Source organism: Apteryx rowi, unplaced genomic scaffold (assembly GCF_003343035.1).
Source record: "Apteryx rowi isolate R43461 unplaced genomic scaffold, aptRow1 scaffold_241, whole genome shotgun sequence".
Taxonomy (NCBI): Eukaryota; Metazoa; Chordata; class Aves; order Apterygiformes; family Apterygidae; genus Apteryx; species Apteryx rowi.
In genome coordinates this window covers 1,241,757-1,255,066 of record NW_020448764.1, presented here as the reverse complement: position 1 = coordinate 1,255,066, position 13,310 = coordinate 1,241,757, and the positions used below count along the sequence as shown (strand labels likewise).

General features: G+C 40.2%; 2 protein-coding genes across 19 annotated transcripts in view; one reads left to right on the top strand and one right to left on the bottom strand.

The window, feature by feature from the left end:
* The window catches only part of MAP3K4 (mitogen-activated protein kinase kinase kinase 4), an 81,454-nt gene extending 80,993 nt beyond the window's left edge, over positions 1–461 (bottom strand). For 5 of the 9 annotated variants that reach the window (XM_026066474.1, XM_026066476.1, XM_026066479.1 and 2 more), the window contains exon 1: positions 79–455. In XM_026066474.1, coding sequence (XP_025922259.1) covers positions 79–149 — 71 coding nt within the window. In that variant the 5' untranslated portion in view covers positions 150–455. Of the gene's footprint in view, positions 1–78 lie in introns of all 9 variants that reach the window. The other 4 variants (XR_003253600.1, XM_026066481.1, XM_026066478.1 and 1 more) reach the window with 4 other exon arrangements.
* LOC112966414 (plasminogen-like) overlaps positions 266–13,310 on the top strand; it is a 67,257-nt gene continuing 54,212 nt past the window's right edge. For 8 of the 10 annotated variants that reach the window (XM_026066496.1, XM_026066494.1, XM_026066492.1 and 5 more), the window contains exons 1-3: positions 266–352; positions 1,430–1,501; positions 11,785–11,908. The gene's annotated coding sequence lies outside the window, so the exon portion shown is untranslated. Of the gene's footprint in view, positions 353–526; positions 827–1,429; positions 1,502–11,784; positions 11,909–13,310 lie in introns of those variants that run through there. The other 2 variants (XM_026066493.1, XM_026066491.1) reach the window with 2 other exon arrangements.

The following is a 13,310-nucleotide window of genomic DNA, read 5'->3' as shown; positions in this document are numbered from 1 at the left end:
TGGCACCACGATTTGGCAGGGGGCGGCCTGCGCCGCTCTCCGAGCGCAGCTCCCTATTTGGCAGCGCCGGGTACTGACCTCCCCGGCGGCGGCGGCTCCTCCATGGCGGCGGCAGCAGAGACCAGCGCGACGGCGGCGACGTCTCTCATACATGCAGCGAGGCCGGCATGGCGGCGGATCGCAGTGTGAGGCCTGGCCCGGCGCCCTGCGGCGCTAGGAATGGAGCGGAGGAGAAGGGGGACGGAGGGGAGGTCTCTACCCAGCTGCGGGAATCCGGCCGTGAAGAATCGCCCGCGCGGCCGCCATCTTGAAAACAGCCTCAGAGGGCAGAGAAGCCGGGAGCATCGCTACGGTGAGCGAGGAGGGACCAGCCAAGCCAGAGGCGCTCACTCCGTCGCCGTCAGAACGAAGTGGGGGAGGGTGGCGGCGGCGTTGCGCCGTGCTGCGCGGGGGGAGGCTGCGCCGCCGTCGGGGGGCGCCGCGCTCCCCGCCCGCCGCCGCCTGCCAGCCGTGCGGGGTGGCCCGTGGGCGTGCGGCTCCTTTCCGCCCGCTGCTCCCCGGCGTGGGGGGCTGCCTTCCTCTCACGCGGCAGGGAGGTGGCGGCAGCAGCGGTGAAATCGGCGTGCGCTGTGGAAAGGAAGCATTTCCCGCTCCGGAAAGGCCGCCAGCTAGGCGCGATGGCGGCGGGAGGGTATTTCCCCCTCGCCCTCGGGGTGACTCCGGCTCCCAGCACGGAAAGGCAGCGCCGCAGGCTGCCCGAAACACACGGGAAGCAGGAGTGAAGAAGGCGCCGCGTTTACTGCAGCGCCAGCTGGCGACGCAGCAGGTTTATACGAGAAGCTCTTTGAGCACCTGAGGGGGACGAGGCCGAGGTCAGCCGCGCCGCCCCCGGCCCCGCTCCAACGGCCGCCGCGGAAACGGCTCCTGCCGCCTCTGCGGGGGGAGGGGCGCGGAGCGGCAGGGCCCGCCCGGGGGGCCGCTGCCCGCGGGTAACGGCGCTGCGCAGAGCCGCGGAGGGAGCCGCTGCCCGTGCAGCCCCGGCTCCTCGGCTCGCAGCCCTCCTGGAGGCAGGCCGTGGTGTCCCCAGGGGGAACCGGCGGCCCGTGAAGAGATTTTTGTCCCGCAGCAGATGGCTGTAAATGGGCTAAGCGAACGTGCCAGTCAAGGGCAAATTGTTCAGCTTGCCACAGTGATCCCTGCTGCCCCAAGTAGCCCCTCAAGCCTCGACAAGCACGTGAAACAGGGCTCTGAGACCCTGAGAGTACGGACACCCGCACAGAATGGCTGGGAAGAAGAAAGAGCAGGGCAGTATGATAAAAATACTGTAATCAGTTAATTTGCTCATCCTTATCTGACAGTGCTCTCACCAGGACCTTGTGGGGATACAGGCCTGCCTCACACTGCAATATTTTGTGTTTTGTTTCTTTAGGTTTTCTGAGGAAAGTGTGCTGATCAGATTGTGCTCGCTCACTCCATATCCATCAGTACCATCACACCTCAGGTAATTTATAAACCTGTTAGCTTATGTCAGCCCTAATTCACTATGGGTGTCAGAATCTCAAAGATTTTAAGTTCCAACAAGCTCCATGAACATTAGCAGCTGCAGATAGGAGAAAAATCTAAATTAGTGATTAATGAGAGAAAGACTGCAGTATTTATCTGAGCAGTTATTGGCTCTGGTTGGCCTACTTGCATGTTGATCAACACTGTGTACTCCAAATGGTTCAAAGATGTGCAAGGCTAGAGCTTCTGTAAGCAAGTGCATGGAAGAATGAGCAGATAAATGCAGGGGTGAACAGTCAAAGGACACAACTTTGCGGAAAATAAAAGCGGGTTTCATTTGCTGCTGCTCATGGTACAGCTTGTTTCATTTTAGAAACCCAGTCATTCTAAAGCCTACAGCAGTGTTATCTATGAGCTTAGAACAAGAACTGAGGCTGCATTATCCACTTTGAAACACAGGGGGGGAAAATGTATTTTCCTAAACTATAACTTGGCTGGAATAACAAAGTTAACACCCTTAGAATGTAAAAAAGTGCCATCCCTTATATAATTGTTATGGGTAGTGAGAGCTTCATCTTCTACATTTAACAGGACTGAAAGTACAGTGGCAAAAACTGGCATCAGTAATATGCTATACAAATGGTATATATTATGTTATTTCTGAAGACTGAAATTTAAACTAAGAAAGGATTGGAATCAGTGCCAGATTCTGCTTCATGCTCAGCTGCTTCATTAAATTAACTGTACAAGAAATTTACACAGATTTCTAGCCTGATTAAGTTCAGTTGTAAAGTCTCTGTTCATCATATAAAATTATCTGTGTATTCATCCAAGTTTAAGAAAAGTAGTTTCTACTAATTGATTTTAGCAGACCCTTTGAAGTAATAGAAGATTTTTTAAAAGCTGAAATGGAGAAGATACTGCTATTATACAATTATCATCCTTATTAAATAACATACACTAAAATCTGGAACCAGATGAGTAGCATTATGCAGAAAGCCAGTTCCCTGCTCTTTACAGGTCTGGAAAAAAGTAACTGCATCATCATGATCCTGATGCAGAATCTTTACTTAAGATTACGTCATATAATGGAAAAAGCAGTATTTAGCCTGTTAACCGTTTTGTGGTCAAATGCATTAGCCTGAAAACAAAAACCAGGCAGATGTACACAACACATTCCTACTAATCTGTCATCATAAACAAAACTTAGAAACTATAGATCAAGGAAGTCAACATTAGAAAATCTGAAACGCCAACCTAATAAACACATTTTTTATCATCTTCATAAAAACATAAATTCTCTAAATAAAAGCAAAGCTGTTTATTTGACAGTATGTACAGGTTTTTTTCAGTTTGATTGCAAATAACAATGGCTCAATGTCACTGATAAAAGCCATTGCTATGCAGTTATTTCAGCATTCTTTTCAGCTATGTTATGGATCATCATCTGATAACATCTCTTCAGCTATCTGCTGGGCAGAAAAGTCTTTATGTTTAGCAACCACTGTGAAATTTTTCAGTTTCTTTGCTTCTTCACTCAAAACAATCACTGTAGTGGTAGATTAAAAGCACAAAGTTTTCATTATCTAGCAAAAGCGCTTCAGGTACTGTCTTTTGCCGTGGACATAAGGACATGACAGTGTAGATGCCCAGACATTCCAGGCATCCATGACAAAAGTTGAAATGGGGACTCTGCCACCACTTTCCATATGAAGATGATTTACTGAGGCAAATTGGGGTCCACCTCTGCCTCTCAAACAAGAGGTACGGATCAAACTGCCCTGCATTCCTCTTCCTCTTTTCCTTTAGGGCAGCCCAGCATGTTGATTGCATCACATTCTTGTGGTATGTCACAGAGAATGCGCTAATACTACAGATAACTGTCCAAGCAAAGCAAGGTCATAGGTTTGATACAATGACATTTCTCTGTCTGCAGCAGGCCACGGTGAGCCACACAGAACTGCTGACGTCAGGGAGAAAACTGTAACAGGAGAGATTTGTGGATGGCCTATAGGGAACTTGGAAGGAAAGAGAAAAAAATAAAGGAATGTGTGGAGCTGATGATATGGAAAACAGCAGATGACACAGGACTGTCAGAGCCTGTATAGAGATAATATTTAGCAAAGACATCATTTAAAGAAATACAGACATCTTACAAAAATTGATATGTACAGAATTCTTCTAATGATTTTGGCCTTCATTTAAGGAATGTCTTTTTAATTCAAAGAATCCCTGCCTGCCAGTTCGTGAGTCTAAACATATCAACAGTGCACTGGTGCATGGAAATTGGTAAAGGAAATTGTCCGCTCTGGCTTCACTGCTGGAACAGAGAAAAGCACAAAATAAAAACAGCACAATAAATGATGTTTTAATCTATCCAAAAGTTCAGTTATGATATTAATGGATTTTAGATGCCTGAGGTGGCAATTAATCATGACCCCAAAATTCTAGGTTGAAAAAAGCCAGGCAGCTGTCATGATATGCAGACTTCTTTCTGTTTACCTTCTGTTTTCTGAACTTTTAGGATGCTTCATGTTTTCATGAAGCTTCATGGTTTTTTTTTTTCCTGCAGCCACATGGGTTTATTTGTTTTTAGCAGATACTGAGAATACTGAGATTGCTTAGGCATTGCTTTTTATTCCAGGAGCATGCCTTTTATTACACCAACAGTTCTAGAACTTGCAATAAAAGTATAAGAGATGGCAATATCATCTTAATAACAAAAAAATTCTTTCAAATATCTTTTAAAATTCCTGTTGAAACTGTGCTTTAAATTTCTTTCTATTCATGGGGAATAGATTCCGTTACTCCTATCTCCTCATTCCGTCGTGAGTATTGGAGAGGACTACATGCAACTGTGTTTTTGTCATTTGTGAAATCTACAGCTCTTTTCTATATAAACAAAAATACTAATGAAGAAAAAGAAAATTCTGTCCATGTAGGTTAATGAATCTAAGTTATAAGAATATCTTTCAAGTTGTTTCTCCTAGTAACTGTCACAAGGCCAAACTTTTGCTTCACTTTATGAATGTGTTATCCAGAATAAGGTTTAACTTAACTTCAGTAAAGGTGTTGAACACAGTTAATGAAACCTAGGAATCAAATGTTTCTGCACTGTGTACCACATTCAGAAATGTCATTCAGGACAAGAACTGTTTTAGTTTTTCCTTCCAATAAATTATTTATTGCAATTCTACTAGTAGTGAAAAAAAGTAAATTAAATACAGTCCTACCTTCAGCAGTAGATACTGGAAAGCAGTCCAGTTAAGTGTACTTTGTCTAAATCTAATTAAGAATGCTGATGACAGAATTTTCATTTTTTCTTGGTCATAGGTTAGAAATGCTCTTCTGCAATGTCGCAAAGTAGCAAAACATGAACAATACCTAAATTTAAGATCTAGAAGACTTAATCTGACAACCTGTCTTTCTTACTTAGATCTTGCAACTGTTCCAGAGTCAAAATGAAATACCAAACATATTTCTACTTGGAAATATGCAGATCCTTCCATCTATAGTTATGTTGCTTTCACAGAAGATCAAGGTTGATTTTTGGAAAGAAATGGAACTCAGTTTGCAGTGTGATAATACTTGAGTTTTGCATCAATTGGTTTGAAGTGTGAACCTCTGAAAGAAATTAAGGAATCACATTGTATATACCCCTGTTCAATCATCTGTTATGACCATGATTCATTCACTTCAGAAGTTTGCATGATAGCTGCCAAAGTTTATTCAGCAGGGTGGGTTAACAGCCATGCTATAATAGGAGACAGTTTGACAGAGGTAGAGTATTTCTGTCTGAACACTGTCAGCTCACATGCTGCATGCCAGATCACACAAGGCTTGATGTCATTGACTCATTATTATGAGGAGTAATTATTATAGGAGTATTTGTAAGTAATAGTAATATGTGGTCAGAAAGATTCCTGGGGTTGTTGTCTTATCTCTTCAACTGGATTTTTTTTTTCTGTACTTCCTGTCCTAAAAAGCAAATTGTGTGTAGTACTGCCTCTGACATTATTAAAATGGCATGATCCACATATGAGAATGGTGAACTTTGGTTAAAGCAGTATGATTTTACTGTGTAAAAGCCTGGCCTTTGGTTTAATGCTTGTACAGCCGGACACAGCTAAAATCACTGCCAGGTGTTTGAAGGTACTTAGRCACTGGACACAGAAGTGACTGTCCTTGGATACAGAGAGAGGGAAACTGTTTCTGAGTCAATGCAGACACTGCAACAGTCTAGCTACAGTAGCTCCTGTCTCCCCGGGAACTTACTTTGGAACTGGGAAAATAAGCCTGGACTGAATTTAGCACTACTTGAACTTAGTTACCAGCACCAGAGCTGATTGTTTAAAGCTAGCTTGGCTCCTGCTAAATCATGCCATAATTCTTTCTCGGATTGTATCATAGACGTACTCAGTGACCAGACATGGGACATCTATGAACAGGATCAAGTTCATTGCAGTGCTTGTCTATATGCTAGAACCTTTGTGTTCAATATAGTAATAGGCCATTTTCAAAGAAGCTCCATCAAAAAATTGGGGCCCATACCCTGAAACCATATCTTTTGTAGACCTGATGCATATCCAGCTGTTTTCTGGCTGTGCCTGACAGTGCAATATAGTGCAGACAGCACTCCATGCTTTCATTCATCTTTCAAGTTTGAACATTTGCTCATATCTGAAGTTTTAAACAGATGCTATTTATTTTCATCAGCCAAAACAAAAAATGTTCCAGACTGTTTCTTTTAAAGAAAACTGGTTGTGTGTTTGAGGTTCTTTCTATATCTGCCTTACACCAGCTGCATTATCCCGGTACAAAACAGCTGTAAGATCTATATCAAACTTCCCTGCCTAGGATTATCTTCTATGGCTCCTGTCTATCTCTCCTCCTTCCAACAGACCTGGCTGTTCCTGCAGCTGAGCTGGTATGTTCCTGTACCCCAGCAGTTTCTAGCTGTTGCAACAGATGTATGGGGCTGTAAGCAGCCATGAGAAAATTTTAATCTTCATTTTGATGTTAATTGTTATCCTTGCAAACATTTATATACACATCACTTCATTTATATGATAGGTATGCTGAAATAAATGGGGCAACCGTGGGAGAACAGTTACTCATGTATATAAACGTTTATAGGATCTATTTTGTACTTCTTCTCTGAATCACCTGGAATAATTTATCACCCAACACTTCACAAGGTGAGCTCATCTATCCTGATTTAATCCTGTTGATGGCTCAGTTCCAGTGAACAGCAATAGGAACTGAGATATTCTCCATTTGTCTCTACATCCCCCTAACTAGAGGATAACAAATTAGTAACTCATTCTACAACTGTCAGTTGTCTCAAATTCTGCAGTGTTTCAGGTTTTATCTTACACTTTCATCTCTACCCACTTCATTACTCAAAAAAAGCTGTTACCTCGTTGCAAACAGAGCTATTTTCATCCTTCTAAATGCTTACAGAGTTCATACAATATAAAACACTGAAGAGATGAATTACCTGTCATTGTACCTTATTTAAATGTATTGAGAGTTTTTCATCCTCTTCATTCAAGTCTTATTGGCTCCTATCATTATTTCTGTAACTGTTTTGTATCTCCTCTTGTACTCTTCCTTACAGGTACTGATGCTTATTTTAAGGTGCTTCCATGCTAGGAAGCGTAGCACATAGCACTTAAAATAACAATTGAATGTTGTGAGCTAATCTGCTTTCCTGGAAGCAGTACTCTCTCCAGCTACAGCCAGCTGAGGAATCTGGCTTATGATCCTTGTATTAGGGAGCTGAGAGCTCTGTGACTTGCTCTGCTGAGCAGCTAGGGGAGACATAGCCTCCATGCATTCAGCATTTCCATAAGCCAATTCAGAGGGTGTCATGGATGTTAGTTATAAAGGATACTACTTTTGAAGCCTTTCTAGCAAAAAATAGTAGAGAACCGTAAGGGTCGGTGCTCTGGAAGAGCTATGAAAAGCTGGACAACCAAGCTTAACAGCTCCTTCACCCATTTCTTCACCCCTTCATCCTTTTTTATCTTCCCTCCCCAGAGACCTTCAACCAAACAAAACCCATATATCCTACAGGATTTGAGAGAGTCTCTTTTCCCTATCCATTTTGTATGATGGAATCCATATGTCCTTCTGCAAAGAATCAAGAGCACTACAGATCTGCAGGTGTCACACAGCATTTGGCTGGCCTACTTAGTACCTTTCAGTGAGATTAGAGATTCTCAGGATCTCTGTGTACATTATAAATACTCACTGGTTGTTGACCAGGTGATAAATTGTGAAAAAAATGTGTTAAGCCTACCTGTTTGCGTGACTGACACCCTACTCTGTCCTGTTACATGTCTCCTCCAGAACAGATTTCTGAATCTTGAAGATCCTCCTACTTATTTTAAACAAAAACTCATTTGCCAAGTTTTGGGAGGTTGTCCTTCTTTCCCTGAAAGTGGAAATATTTCAGCATTGACATGTATGTGTTTCATCTTGCTGTTTTGAATTTGACCGCACTTTAGCCAAAATAAAAAACTCAATCTATTTAACCAATTACTCTATGAAGATGGAGTATTAATATTTACAATAAAATTCAAGGGATAAAATTATTCCCGAACAAATGTTTTTGTTCATCAGCTTTTCTTCTGGGGATGCGGAATCTTCTTATGGAGCTTTGAAGAAGTTTGTAGTTGCAATGAGCACAAATCTTACCCCAGCTACACCTTCTGCCATCCTCCTTCCTCTCTCCTCACTTGCTTGAATAATGCTGCATGCATCCATAACAGTTGCAGGGGCTACACAGAATCATGACTTGAGTACATGACTTGAGAAAGATTTGTCTTTTGAGGGTGGATCTTCTGTACAGTTTTATATCTTCCTCATAATCCTGTTATCCCACATGTGGCATATCAGTTCTTTCTAAGTTCTTGACTGAAAAATATTTTATAGATAAATTAAATACAATCTACTTTGACTGTATTGACAAACATGCAAATTAGATTTTCAAAAGCATCACGGTTACAAGGGTAAAAGGAAGAGAAATTTGGGGCAAATTTGAAAATTGCTAGTAGGTTTTATTGTATTGTAACTATCTTTTATTCCTATAGCAATGGCTTTAGAGAAAGTGTTCTGGTTACAATTATGAGAGGGTGCGTCATTTTGCTTTTTTCCTAGGTTCATAATTTTCCAAAACACTTCATAATGAACCAACACTTTTCAGGTCAAGTTCCATCCGAAAAAGGATTTTGTCAAAATTTGGACAAAATGCATTTAAAAGTTTGGAATCACATGCGTGTCCTTTCATTCCTAAGGAAAAAAACGGCAGATTGTTTTTCTTCTTTTTCCTACAAAGAAAGATATGAAAAACCCCAGTGACCTGATATTGAAATGTTTCAGGTGAAGATAATCTTCATAATGAAATCCCCCCCCAAATTGTTTGCAGATATACATATGTAATTCATGTGAAAATTCACTTCAGTGGAAGGCTGCTGCAGTTACTGCTTTGCAGTCGCTGGCACACTAATGCTCAGGGAAGAGCAGAATATCAGAGAAATAATTATTTCTTGTGCATCTGTAAAAGGAAAGTTCAGTAGCATMATCTGAGACAGCAGTGTCAGCTAACAAACATTTGATGTTTATGCTGTTTTAGTGTAAGAGATGAAGTTTACTATTATCTTTATGGTTCTCCAGTTAGTCTCATCTATGTATGATAATCGTATCACTGATTGACTGTTTTGCTTGAGATAAAAAAACAAAGAGAAGGTTTTGAAAGTGGTGTCACTGATTTTTAACCAATTTTTATGTTAAAATACTATGTAACCCAAACATAATTTTTGTAACTTTATTGTTTTCCTTATCTCTGTGAACGCTTTTGAAAAACAATGGGTTTTTTTGAAGATGGATGATATCAACACCTTTGGGTGGTGGATTTTGCTATGACTGTGAGGATACAATAGGCTTTGTTTTTTTAATTAAAAAGTAGCTATTTTAAGTATAAATTGTGCCCTGAAGTCATTCTGTTCCACAGTTCTAGTGGAACATTGCTGTCAGCTCTAGTGATAAGATTGATAATCAGAAATACAAACAGACRCAACAAAATTTTGTTTGTTCTTGTTTCTAACCAGGGAAAATAATATGAAATACTGTGTTGTGGGACAATGGGGTGACCTTATTGAAGGTGAGGATCTGTCATTGCCCAATTCCTCCTCTCCCACAGGCTGAATGCTGTGGCATATTTGAACCCTATTTCTGCTGCATGTCAGTAGATATTCTGTAGTCTAGGAGAGAAATTTTCTTCACCCTTAACCCTAGCAGAGACACTTGTCAGTCAGCCCTACTACTTAGACTAGAAATTGAGACACTAACAGAAAACATTCTGAAATCAGTTAAAAGACTCCAGCTTTTTAATGATGCATGGATGTTGTAGTACACAGGAAGAGCACAYGTTATTCTTTCAGTAGTGCTGGAGAAGGACTGCTGACTCGAGCTTGCGCGTTGACCTCTCAGAGGCATTCGGTATGGTCGGTTACAAAACTTTATTATGCGTGCTACAGAACCATAACCTGCCTGCATGAGATCATGGAGTTATTTATCTTCTAACTAACTCTTTAGATGGCCGCTAGCTCTTTAGATGGCCATATGAGCCCATCTGTTTGAAGCTGTCGCTCTTGCTTTTCCTTAGGCATATATGAATGCTCAGAATGAGAAGACATGTATTCTATAAGCTGTGAAAGATGACTTTAACACATATTGTATATCTAAAGGAGTGATTATGGTTAGTATGTTAATCTTTTTATCTCTAGATTTAAAATTTCAAGATTAACACTTGAATTAATATTTTTGCATTAAAAATATAACATTTACACATTTATAAAACACCTCCAAATGACTGTCCAGTTCTGGGTTCCACAGTACAAGACAGATGTGGACTTACTGGAGTGAGTCCAGCCAAGGGCTGCAAAAATAATTAAGGGCTTGGAGCATCTGTCATATGAGGAAAGGCTGAGAGAGCTGGGACTGTTCAGTCTGGAGAAAAGAAGGTTCAGGGGGATCTGATCAATATATCACTGTATAAATATCTGATGCAAGGGGAGTAGAGAAGACAGAGCCAGAGTCTTCTCAGAGAAAGGACAGGAGGCAGTGGGCGTGAAACACAGGAAATTCTATTTAAAAATAAGAAAAAGCTTTTCTACTGTGAGGGTGATTCAACGCTAGAACAGATTGCCCAGAGAGACTGTGAACCCACCATCCCTGGAGATACTCAAACCCAACTGGACACAGCCCTGCGCAACCTGCTCTGGTTGACCCTGCTTCGTGCAGGGGGGTTGGACTAGATGATTTCCAGAGGTCCCTTCCAACTTCAGCGATTCTGTGACTAATTTTAAGAAATACTTTTGAATTACAAACAAACTCTAATACAGAAAGATTGCTGGGAAATACAACTACTTAAAAGCACACAACAGCACAAAAGTCGTACAATTTACCATTTTGTCACAAATTGTGTTTTTTAATGAATTTCTGAATAGACAACTGCAGGTAAGAATTAAATTATTCTAAAGTATATCATTCATGCTGCTATTCAGTAGCCACTTCTTTTCCATATTCAACTGATAATTTCCTGTCAGAAGAAGCTGTACCAAAACTATTTATATGGATCTAAGGACAGCTTTGTGTGAAAATCCTTTTCCCCTCCTCTCCAAAGTTGTGTCATTTCTTACTGATGAAGTTTTACAACCAGGCTAACCACACTGACTTTTTTTGTATTTTATTTTTGGGCTATAGGTTAAGTGTTTTAAGAAATCTTTAAAGAATAATTAACATTAACCTTGTATTTTGCCTTTGTACCTCAATTGATTCAAAATACTGATATTCAAATTCTATAAATTATAAACCATTGCACTTTACATAGCAAATAAATCAAGCCTGTCATTATATGGTTGTGGTCTCCTTTAGTGCTAGGCATAAAGTGAATGTAGCACCCTTATTCATTTGTAAAAAGTCAGATTCTGAAAAACTTAGATTCCTCTGATTTCAACAGTTCTTTTCCCTGTGTGAGTTTTGCCCAACCAAGAAACGAATTGGCTATGTGCTATTCCCTGTTCATGGCACTGCACCTCAGCTGGGGTTTCTGATACATTTTTAGTAACCCACTGCCTGCATTTGAAATTAATCCTTAAGGACATTGTGTGGAAATTACCTAAAATCTATTTATATTATCAATGTTTTTCAATGTAACATTTCATGCTACATTTATTATAGCTATTCTAAATCTACTTGTCTTATTCACAACAGTCTGCCAAACTGAGTGGTTGAAGAAGAGGATTTTACTGTATATGGATCTCTCTTCTTGGAGTAACTAGCTCACATGGACTTCAGAAAGGGAAGTTTTGCTTTCCTCATCACTTGTCTAAAGAGGGTAAGGGAAGAGCTATCAAAATTACTCTCTGATGCAATCCAGTAACTATGAGTCTCCTAGAAAGCTGGAAGCTGTAGATGTCACAATCACAGCTTGTAGAGTTAGCCTGACAGACTCCAKTTTTTTCTGATCTGTAAGGACAAATGATCTTCATTTGAATAGAAAAGATTGTCTGAGAAAGCAATAACAAGTACCAGGCCTTTTAAATATGCCACTGAGTCCTATTTGATTATTGGTATTTTGGTCCACAGCTCAGTAACTGTAAGTGCACTGACAAGTTTTCATCATGGAACACTATTTGCAATTTTTAGTGCAAATCAGAAGTTGTAATCTGATTACTAGGTTGACATCCACAGAGTCTTCTATTCATGCATAAATATGAGGAGTCAACGTGAAACAGTTGCACTCAGATTGGTGGCCACAGTTCTAGAAGCTGATTTTGAAAATGTGGCCCTTTACATATAACAGTAATCAGAAAGTTACTATTTAAGTGTACAATGTCTGTATTCAGAGCCACATAAAGAATCAGTTGGGTTACCTATTTGGTGCAATGTTATAAAGCAGGTTTACTAGGTTTCTTAACCTACCTCTTTTTAACATATTTGATACCTAGCTTCTTTATTTTAATTTAGAAATATAAGAGTACTGTTGTATAATATGGATGGGAGGAAAAATTAAGAAATATTGTTAGATAAATACAAGAACAGCCACAACAGGGCACATCTGGGTGTGATATTAAATGGTGGGTTATGTTAGTAAACAGAGTTACATACAGAAGAGTTAGAATGGATGGAACAGCCAAAACAAGAGGGTGTTATAGGTGCTGCTTTTATAGTTTAACTTGAGCCTTATTCTAGCCTGGTCTATGTGTTAATGTAACAATTGATTGGACAGAATTTATCCACTTTTGTTTCAAAGTAAGAAGTTTGCCTTAAAAATAACTAATTGGGATTTAATTTCTGTTATTTATTATAATGTATATATGAGCAATATCTCACCTCTGTACAATGTTTAATTTTTCTTCTACATTCTTGGATTACATGGTACTTTTTTCCAAAGCATTCTCACTCGCAGTGATCTTCATCTCTGTAGGATCTGCCTAGCCTAAAAAAGTTTTCTTGGTGTATTTAAACTGGATGTAAACTGGCAGAAGTATAAATACAGCTCCAGCAGTGCTTATGAGTATAATCAAATCTCTTCTCAGTGCAGCATAAAACTGTAATAAGGTGTGCATTTTTTACCAGTATAACTAAATTGATAATGGAGCTGCTACTGGCATAGATAGTGGACACTCATCATTAGCTTACTGCAAAATTGTCATTTATTTGACATACAAGTTGGAAAAAAGTTTATTCTGATCAGTAAAAAAAGACCCAGTTTAGGGGCTGGGGATCTGCATTTT